Source organism: Cryptomeria japonica, chromosome 11 (genome assembly GCF_030272615.1).
Source record: "Cryptomeria japonica chromosome 11, Sugi_1.0, whole genome shotgun sequence".
Classification (NCBI taxonomy): domain Eukaryota; kingdom Viridiplantae; phylum Streptophyta; class Pinopsida; order Cupressales; family Cupressaceae; genus Cryptomeria; species Cryptomeria japonica.
In genome coordinates this window covers 609,636,471-609,647,366 of record NC_081415.1, presented here as the reverse complement: position 1 = coordinate 609,647,366, position 10,896 = coordinate 609,636,471, and the positions used below count along the sequence as shown (strand labels likewise).

At 33.4% G+C, this 10,896-nt stretch overlaps 1 protein-coding gene across 1 annotated transcript; it reads left to right on the top strand.

Moving 5' to 3' along the window:
- The first annotated feature begins 7,144 nt into the window (after nt 1-7,144).
- LOC131070518 (transcription factor bHLH36-like) lies at nt 7,145-8,869 on the top strand. The gene is made up of 3 exons (XM_058006084.2): nt 7,145-7,565; nt 8,123-8,464; nt 8,561-8,869. The coding sequence occupies exons 1-3, from the start codon at nt 7,278-7,280 to the stop codon at nt 8,627-8,629; spliced, it is 699 nt and encodes a 232-aa protein (XP_057862067.1). The 5' UTR covers nt 7,145-7,277; the 3' UTR covers nt 8,630-8,869.
- The last annotated feature ends 2,027 nt before the right edge of the window (nt 8,870-10,896 follow it).

Below are 10,896 nucleotides of genomic sequence, written 5' to 3'. Positions count from 1 at the left end.
CAAAAGTTAAAAGAGTTTTAAAGCAATTTGTACAAGATATTATAGTAGAAAGTGATGATGAAGATTTTGAGAAAGCTGATGTGCAAAAGAGTTCTTTAGTTATGAAGTTGGTGATTGCCTCCTTTGAAGGTACATTTGATGAAAATAGAGTTCTTGAGATGCTCTCAGAACCTAATGGTTTAGAAAGAGTTAGTGAGTTTTATTTCATTGTTTTGAATCCAATGATCAGGACATTATTGAGCAGGCTTGTTGATGCATAGGTCTCAGTATGGATGGAAGGCTAGACAAAACACATTTCATCATGGACAAGTGACTCAAACCTGCAATGGGCTTTCATGATCAACTTCTTATTCATCATGGGAACATGACAACTATGCCAGAAGGGTCAATATGGGGATCCACCAACACACACAAGAAAATCATTGTCTTTATAAAGTTTTGAGTATCAATTAACCTCAAACACCATATTCCAACACTTGGCATTGATTAGAAACCACCAACAAGGGTACTTTCTTCACACAAGGCTACTAGGCCTATTAGGACAGTCTAGATGGTTTTTGGCCCCTAACTTCTCAACCCTTGACCATGGGTATGAACCAAAAGCATTTTGAGATACCATTTTTAGAGTTACAAAATATAGGTAAAAACCCCTATAGGTTGATTTGAGACATTAGGGTCAAATTCAAACTGTTGCAAGTTTTAAGTGCACAATTAGGTCTCTTTTACACACCAAGTGTCTTAAGAACACTTCACAAACACACAACTCCACTTATAATAGATAGATTTGAACCACGGTGGGATTTGAACCTGCAATATTATTATACTATGGCCAATAGTAGAACAATATTACATGAGGGGAATACACGTGCATTCAGGTGCACTGCCTAGATGATGCAGGAGCATCCTTAGTTCGTGGCAATCTTGCATCAACCAAAAATATTTACTTTATGTTTTTTCTTTTTGTTTTATAGTTTCAACATTTCATTCTCCATTTTCTGGCATTGGCTCACCAGATCTCGAGGAGTTGGACTTTTTCTTGAAGACTTGATCATCTGCTTTATTCGCAAACTGTGGAGCATTTGGATCATTTTTCAGCAAGTTATCGCTGCTGGTTTCCGAGATAGTTTTTTGGTACCAGTTGCCTGGACCTATTTGCATTTGTAATCTACTCAAATCTATCAGATCCCTTTTGTAGCTTGTGGAGCCCTGAGCATTGATTCCGATGTTCTTTGGCTTGTGGCCAACCTTCCCCTTGATCCGCACTTCATCCTTTGGATTTTTTGGAGGAATTTCTTTAGCAGAGGCTGACATTGTTGATTTTACACGTTAGGTCTTGTTCTTTGACATTTGATCCCTTTTGTGGCCGACCGGATCCCCTTGGATCATATAAATTATTATAATTGAGCATTATAATATAGATCAGTTACGATATAGAACATAGAAGATAGATCCTAATATTTGAGGTCTCGGTTGTAACATGTTCTGTAATTAAGCATGTTTTAGTAGGCCAGTGAGTCAGTTTCTATAACCCGGTTATTATTGGTTGATTGTAATCAATTTTTATGATATAATTCATTCAATTCTGCATTACTTCCATCATATCCTTGTGTTTACGTTCTGTTTACTCTTGTTGACCAGTCCAGATTGATCTCTTTGTGGTCCCTCCTAACCGGTGACTGCACCACTAGAGCTCACTGCTCAATTACAAAAGGGCTACAACCCGGAGGAAGGCTTACTTCCTTGCATGATAATACAAAATGATTACAATGAGTAATGAACTGAAGAAAATCATCTAACTATGCCAAATAATAGTTCTGGTTAGGCACAAAATGATCCATTGTTGTTGTTATGATAAATTGCTCTATAATGCTCTTCTATTGATTACCGAATCAACAAAACTCAAGGTGCGCACATGAAACTTCTCTTAATCACTCCCAAAATAATTTGACATGTCATATCAACACTCAAATGCATTAACCTAGTCGATCTTATATATCCACACTAGCAAAATTGATCTCCCATAGGTTGGCTTCTCAAAATATTAGAATATGAAATGTGTAGCTTGAAGCTGGCTCAAATCTTTATAAAACCATATTCTGGATCCAAAACATATGATCACACACTTTTTATAAGTTAGTCCTATTGCCTCAAACTTACCAAAAACCACTAGAATCACGTCAAAGAATCTGGTCCACACATTACACCACCAATAATGAAGATAACCCTATTTTAATGCTCTACCGGATACCGAACCTTCTAACATGCTTATGAGACAACACCGAAGGATATGATTGCGCGATAATATGCTTCTCATCCTCAGTCAACTTAACTTTGATCACTGAAACCAAAAACACATCATCGGAAATGTGAAATTCTCACCAACACTATACATGGAGTATCACTGATAGACTTATACCAAAACTTACTCAAGACATCCGGATATCCCAAACTCCATACTAGATAAGATCAATAAGCTAAGTTTCCATCAATGACAACTCCTAAGAAATATCATGCACTAGACATTATCAATCTTCACCGAAGCATCACCAGAGTAGTGTCTTAGGCCAACAGTTAATTCTCTAATTGATTTCCTCTAATTACATCTTTCTTACCAAGCATATCTTCTATTTTTATCCATACAACATTAGTTGTTGTACCAGAATAAATGAGAAAGAGAATATCAAGAGAAATAGTTATGTACATAGTACCATATACTTCATCACTAAAAGTATGCAATTTAATTTTTTTAGCGCTCTTCTAGTTTTAGGTTCCAAACCCATAGTGATTTAGTGCAATCCTACTTTCTTGAGCTTTATTTCCATTGATTTATCTATTCAAAGAAGTTAAATAGAGTTAGGAATAGATAAATTATGTATATTAACACACAAGAAAATCCCCCTTTATTCAATAATAGGTGACCCCCCTCCCCCCCCGCTCCATTTTTCCACCTCATAACTTAGTATTTTTTTTAAGTATAAATATGTCCAATATGGCAAATAGAAAAATATTAAATTTTACAAAAACTAGTACTCAATTTTGAGCTCTTGATCAAAATTTATTACAGAATAAGTTCCTATAAATTCAGTTGTTTTAAAATAGTAGCCCTAAATGATAAAAAATTACACTAAAAATAAATTTGATTGTACCTTCCAACCACTTGTTAGGATAGATATTGAATGAGGTATTATACTAATATGAATAGTTCAAATTTTGAATCCTCATTTCAAAGATGTGTAAAAAATAAATATCCCCTCTTTTAGATCACTAATATGAGGTAGATAGACAGTGTGAACTAAGATTTTGTAGATGTTATGGTTACAACAAATTTTAGCAATTAAATGAAAAGGAACAATTAAATTTTAACATGTGACATGTGTTAACTATACCAAAATAATTAATTGTTGATGTAACCACCATTGTTAATGTTTGTCTTAATATATATACTTACCTATTTTTGACTCAACATCCCTATTATAAATGGATATTCAAAGTGGTAAGCCTAAATTGTGATCCTATTAGAGAGAAAATGGGGTTTTTTGAAGAAAAATATGTGTCGTTTAACACTAAGTGAAGCTACTACTAGATCTAGAGGAGGCATACAGAGTGGCTTTGTTTGTATCAGTTGTGCTAATTATTTGAGCATAGTTGAATGAGATCTATGTAGTAAATAAACCTTTGCCAAGTTGTATAACAAAATTGAGTAATTTGAAACAACAATGATTAGAGATTTGAAGGAGGTTTCTCTATACTAAGTAGTGCTAAATATGTGGGTTCTTATCTCTACTAGGTAATGTTGAAGATGTGTGTGGTTAATAACAACACTTATGATAGCAACCTTGCAACTAGATCTTTGGAAATTTATTCCATCTTACAACCTCCAGGAATCTCAATATAGATTTGTGTGATCACCAAAAGAGATAAAATATTAGATCAAATGTCTCATAATCTTGTGTGTTGAATTGATAAAGAAGCCCTTATCTTGAATCATGCCCAAATTGATAATGTGTAAGAGCCATCAAATACTAGTTTCATTGTGCACAACTTAAATGGGATTCAAAATAGGGTATCTTATGAATGGTGCACAAAAGGTTAGTTGTACATAAATGACATGAGGGATTCTCCCTTTCAAAGGAGCTAGATTGATATGCCTCTAACAACTCAATCCCACACCAAGAGGATAATGGGGGCTACCTAGGGTGGGAAAATGGGTATAAACCTCAAAATAATACTCTTAATGGTAGCCTTCCTACCATGGACAATGAAAACTAGGTTGTATTATTTGCAAATAGGGAATCTATAGACCATAATAATGCCAACAAATAAGGTTGAAAATTTGGATGTTAACCTACAAACAAATAAAACTTGAAAAGTAGGACATAAAAATACTCATATTTCTTGCAAAACATTCAATGTGGGCCACATAATTCTTTTAAACACAAGATATTTCTCTATAAACCAATAAAAAATACCCTAATAATATGCAAATATAACTATAAAATAGGGTAAATAGGCCACAAGGAATTTTTTTAGGTCAAAGTAATAGATTGTGAGAGCATATTAGCACTTTGCATAATTCTTTTATTTTTTTTCAATTTTATTGTATAACAATTAAAAAATATTACAAAAGAAACGAAATTTTTTTCAAAAAATCACTCTTGATTGGGCTATGTTTTGGAATCATGTTTATGTGTGAAAAAATGTGCTCTCATGGCTTTGATACAATGTTGGAGCAAGCCATAAATTTGAAAGCATGAAGTAAACTTTGAATAGTGAAACAATAAACACAATAAGATATCTACCAGATGGAATGAGGAGTATGTGAAATGTACATAGATTCCTTGCATATATAGGCAAGGTAGATGAGGTAGGAAGGTGGGACTCAAACTATGACTTACCCTCCAAAGGTGGAAAACATGTAAGCTCACTTGACAAGTGTGCAAGAAAATGTCAAATATTAATGTAACAGTTGTCTCAGAAAGTCAAGGTACATGTGTCGAACATATAAGGTAAGAGTAAAGAATGAAAAATCCTACATGAACTTAAGATAAGCGTGAATACGTCACTAACTAGAAAGGTGGTTAGCTAACTAGAATGTTTTCCACCTTTGTTTTTCATGTAAATATTGATCCTAAAGCTAGGTCAAATAGAACTAGAAAGGGTTCTTTCTTAGGATAGAGAAACGAAATAAAGATTGATTAATAGACTAATGATATTAACCTTATTACTAGAAAAAATAATAGAGAGTATTCCAAATATCCCCAATCCAACAATTCGAGATTAAAAACTTGTCGAACCTATAAAAACTAGAAGCAAGGCTACATCTTCTATTGCTCAAAGTAAATCTCATCACTTGGTTTAATATGGATAAGGTAATGGAATGATATATTGCTTCAAAACAAGGTTAAAAATTGTTCAAGCTGACTCAAGCCCTCAATTTGATTTTCAAGAGTAAGAGTGAAATTATAATCCTTAGCAAGAATCCAAAGAATATAAGTAAATATTGAATGAACTTGATAAACATGTGATCATAGTAAGACCTTTCCTTGAAATTTGTAGGAGCGTAAATATTAGATAAGAAAATATGATTTTAAAATTCAAAACAAGTATTGTGCATATAAATAGAATATTGAGCTCTAACACACTAACATTGACCACCCCTCAAAAAATAGAGGAAATAAGTAACACAATGTTCCATGAAAGAGCCATTGTTTTAAGAAATTTGAGAAATGAGAATCCAAAGTATGAGTGACCCCTAATTCAATGAATGCTTCTCCAATAATCTTTGTGTTTACTTGATCAACTTTCCTTCCAACTTTTGAGATGTTATCCATAAAAGTCATTTAAATATATATTTTCGTTTGAGACCTAAGTGAATAGGATTAGTCTTCTTAAAATAATCCATGACATCATCTTTATGAAGATCTTCTAGCATCACACAATCTATAAAATTTCCAAATGGAATAATGAACAATAATAGAATCACAACATTTAATTCAGCCCCAAGATTTCTCCATGAACCATCCATGGGATATATTAAACAAAATTGGGAGAGTAGTCACTTCTCCTAGTGATACCTATAGTTTAAGGGTAATTTGATTTCTTTGCGTTGGGAACGTGGTAGAATTAGAAACAACCAAATTGGAATCACTTAAAATCTTCTTCATTGTAGTAGGCTCAATATTGTCAAAATTCTTTAAACTATGGATAGTCTATTATGAAAAAATCCCTGTATTATTTTTTAAAATTTTTTTATTTGGATGAATCACATTATTCCATTTATAACAAGATTTGACAAAACTAGGTAAAACATTTGAGTTAAGCCCTTCCATGTTTACAAATTAAAGTTAATCTTAGAGACCTTAGGCAAGGACTTAAAGATATCTAAGAGTTTATCTCTACAATTTCTTTGGAGACTAGTATAAACATAACCAACACACCTCATAATCTAACAGTTGAATCCAATGCATGCTTGGTTATAGAATTTTGAGAAAATCATACAAAACAATTATTAATTATATTACTTACTATATTCATTAAACTTAAATAAATAAATAAAATTATCTATTTTGTCTGGTGTATAAATACATTAATATGAACAAGCTCTTTATATAGCTGGTATATATTTTAACATTCTCCGAATCAGATTATCTTAACTAGTATCACGCTGTATTTCTTCTTTACTTCCTCTGCAATCTTCTTCCCATGGTGCATTTAATTAATTTGTCTCATATTACAAGCTTGAACCTGGATACAAGGTGATTCTCATCTTAATCAACTCCATTTAGTTTCTCTAAAAATTTTGATGGATGATAACAGATTTACTTTACTCCTATCGATCAGCAGTCATTAGAGAAATTGCAGGGAAAGTTCTGAGACAAATATGCGAGCTGGCAGTGGGCTCGACAGGTCAATTTGTTAAGCTCTGGAGACCGTGCAGATTAAAGAGTTGTTGGGTGTCCGATTTCTGACGACCTAATTATTCGATCACAATCCCAAGCAAATCTTGGAAGCTACTGACAGGTGGCATGTTTAGCCGGTCATTGCTTCCCTCCAACCACATCTGTAGCCAGGTACCACCTATATTCTCTTGTCAAATCATATATTTTGAGTAGGGTTTTTCTGTTGTTGGTCGGCAGGTGCAGATTGCAGATGAGATTTCAGATGAGATCAAATCACCATTCCTCAATTATTCACAAATGCACTAAAATTGCCTTGTCTTCTCTCTGACTACATCTCTTCTTCCAAAATTTAATTTTGCTCCCTGTGAAAAAAAGAAAATGAATCCTTTTCCTCCGGTGTTTTCCACAGGTTTTTACAGTAATGATGTGCAGTGCGGAGAGCACAATTTTTCGCTGCCTCAATTCTGTCTTAGCGATGGAAAAATTGGGTTTGATTTAACGCAGCAGAATACTTCTGCCAAATTTAGTGACGATGGAAAGCAGTGGAAAAGACGAGGAGGTGTGGATAAGAAATTGCTCCACAAAGTGATAGAAAAAGAGAGGAGGAAACAAATGAAATCCCGCTATTCTGATCTGAGATCTATAATACCAGAAGCAAATTTTAGGGTATGCAATATTTACCCATCTTTTTTTTGTTTGGTCAATCTGGAAGTACTTTTTCTTTTTCTTTCTCTCTTCTATAGATGATATCCGCTCAAAGATGCATTAGTTTAGGGATGAGTATCCGAAAATCTATGGTTCCTTTCTTTCTTTCTTTATATTGGTAAAAGAAGATTAATCAATGCCTTAGATAATTAAATAGCAAGTATTCTGTGTACGTCTCCTTTGAGCTTTTCACCCATTACCTAAGCAGCTAAAAACACAAATCAATTTAGAAGATATTGTAACTTATAATCCCGTGGATTCTTGCTTCTGAATTAATAGTTGGCTTGATGAACTGAGCTTGGAAAATAAAGATGATGAACAGTAATGTTGATAATAGAATTTTCTACTTGCCATGAACCCTAATGTCTGTAGAAAGGGCGTGAAATCCAATTTTGAACATTTTACGAGTTCTGATATAATATGTTTTTATTGAGGTGAAACTTACTTTCCGTGCCCATTACATAATAAAAGAAAGCCCAGATGAGTATATGATTGGAGATTATTGGATTGTGGTCCAGGGCAAGACTTCTATTACTGATCAGCTATCTGTAGCCACTGACTATATTCGCCATATGGAGCAGAAGGTGGAGGAACTTGCCAAGAAAAGAGACAAGATGAAGATGAATGAAATGCAAGATTGTTATAAAGAGGACAAAGATACATCATTATTGGAGTGTAAGGCATTTCCTCAAGTGGATGTAAATCATGTGGGTTCCCTTGTACTAGTCACAACAAGTTCTTTGAGAGGGGATATGGCTCTCTCTAGGCTTCTGCTTGCACTTGAAGAGGAAGGGCTTCATATAATTTCTGCCTCCTCTTTCACCCCTGATGACAAAGTTTTCCATAGTCTTCAATGCAAGGTGGTGTTTGAAGCATTTGGTCTTCAATTTCATTAACACAGCCAAATATAAGTTGGCAACAAAATTTAAATGTTTATTTGTTGATTTGTGTTGCAGGTGTTTGATAAGCAGAAGTTCACAAGCGCCGCCAAACTTGAGCAGAGACTTCGGCAGTTAATGGAGTAAAACCTCATTGGAGATGTGTAGAAATCTATACTTCAATGCCTGGTACTGCATTTCATTGTAATCCTGCTTTTAAGTTTTATTAGGTTAGAGAAAGTCCAAACATTTAGACTATCTAAACAGACTTATGCTGAAGCAATATTGTGTAGAAATTTTAAAATTGAAAAGGAAACTTGTATAGATTGATGCACTTCAAGATAGCCGCACTGTAGTAGAACACTAATAATTTTACAATTTTTTATGCAACGCGTGCTTTAGAAACAAGATGGTTATCCATATCCTCTAATGGCTTCTTCCTTACAATTTCTCATATTGATTACATCTACTTTTTCTTTCTGAACGTCGATATTAACTATCTGGTTGCATCTACATACAATGTCCAATAATTATTGAAGAAGATGACATAATTACTTTTCCATACATAAATACTGACTGATACCCAACCCATTAAGAAGAGCAACACAAGCCCTGTCACATTCGACAGTTTCATGTTCCGAAGAGTTAAAGATGAGTGACTTGCACTAAACATTTGACGTATGCAATGTCTAGTGCTGCTTAAGCTCAATACAATGTTCAATTAGCTTGATAGTTTCACGATTAGATTCGATCATTTTATAGATTATATTTCATTACCTGATTAGACAATTGAAACACATTCGATATTATTAACATATCCTGATTGAAATAAATTATAGGTACAGTTTCTGTTAAGGTAAGCTAATGAGCCTGTTAAAGCGTTCGTATATCATGGCCATTCTTTATCATCAAACGGTTCAATAATAAAAGTTTTTGCCAGTTACATTTTGTAATCAGTCATTTTTATGCATGAATGAGGTGGAAAATTAATATTGACAGGTTTGGTGCTTGAAAAGAGCACTACATTACTCTTAAACTAAAGAAGACAATATAGGTGTAACTGCTGCCATCAAAATTGAATTTGTTCCATGAATGAAGATTAGATTACAGATCTCATCTCATTTGGTCAACCTTCAGGATATTTACTCTCTTTCGTTTAGATTCTACAAATGTTAAAATAAATGTCTAGCAAAACACACAGAGCTTTGTAATGTTTGGGGCAACTTGCGGAATGGGCATTAGAAAGCTGGCAGGAGAGTGCACCGATCTCTGTGTCTGGCTTAGATATTCCATAATGGTAGGGCCCTCGTCCATAATGGAGTTTGGGAAGGAAGTGTAGGGCAGGCTATGCTTGCTTATCTTTTATCTTCAGTTTGGTTTAATGTCCATATTTTTTTGGGTTTTGCTCTTTAATTTCTCAATTTCAATTGTAACAAGAGCAAATTCTTTATTTGGTTGTATGTTTTTTCTACTGCAGAGAATAATTTTGTTAGTATAAATGATAGAAATATAATTATATTTTTTCTTTTTTCCTTTTTTTAGTGTAGGAGTCAATTCCAATTATAAAATATGACATGATTTAAAAGAGTAGGAGAATTGGTCAATGAGCCTCATTGTATTAGTAATAGGGGGACAAAGATGGAGGCTAAAAGAAAAACCATTAAAGACATGTGAAAATTAAAGACATGTGAAAAGTAAACAAAAATAAAAGATAGAATATATAATAGCTAGAATATTATCAAGTTAAAAATATGTATATGTAAAAAAACTATCTTCAATAAAAAAATACAATAAAAAAATACAAGATGTGCTCAAGACACATGCTGCTTTAGAGATAATATTATGCCTAACATCATAACAATGCTCCTGAATCTTAGTTCTAATGTATTTACCCATTTCCCCATGTATTGCATCCCACATGAGCAAATTAATATTAAAAATCTTGGGTAGAGCATGGTTGCAATGGATTCTTTGGTATTCTTTGGTAGGGACAAAGTTTCTAGTAGTGAAGTGTATAAAAATACTAAAGATATCTTTTTATTGTATGGATTTGGGCTAACTTTTAGAAACAGATTTTAAATAAGGGAAGAAATAAAAGCAACTTAAGAAGAAAACTTAACCTTGGGATGAACAATTTTCTTAACAATGTTAAAAGATGGATATAGTTTTGCTTAGTCAACAAACCCTTTTGTAACTGAACCTTAAAGTTTGGACATCACTTGACCTCATTTTGTTTTAGAGTTAATTGCTCCTATTAAGTTTTAGTGGTGAGCTTATTTTCATATTTATCTCTATCCTCTTCTTCCTTATTTCTCCATACATCTCCATTCTTTTACATTTATTCTTCCTATCTCCCTGTTATATATTTTTATACACATTTTCTCTTTCTCATAGATGTCATTTTCAATGTTGTT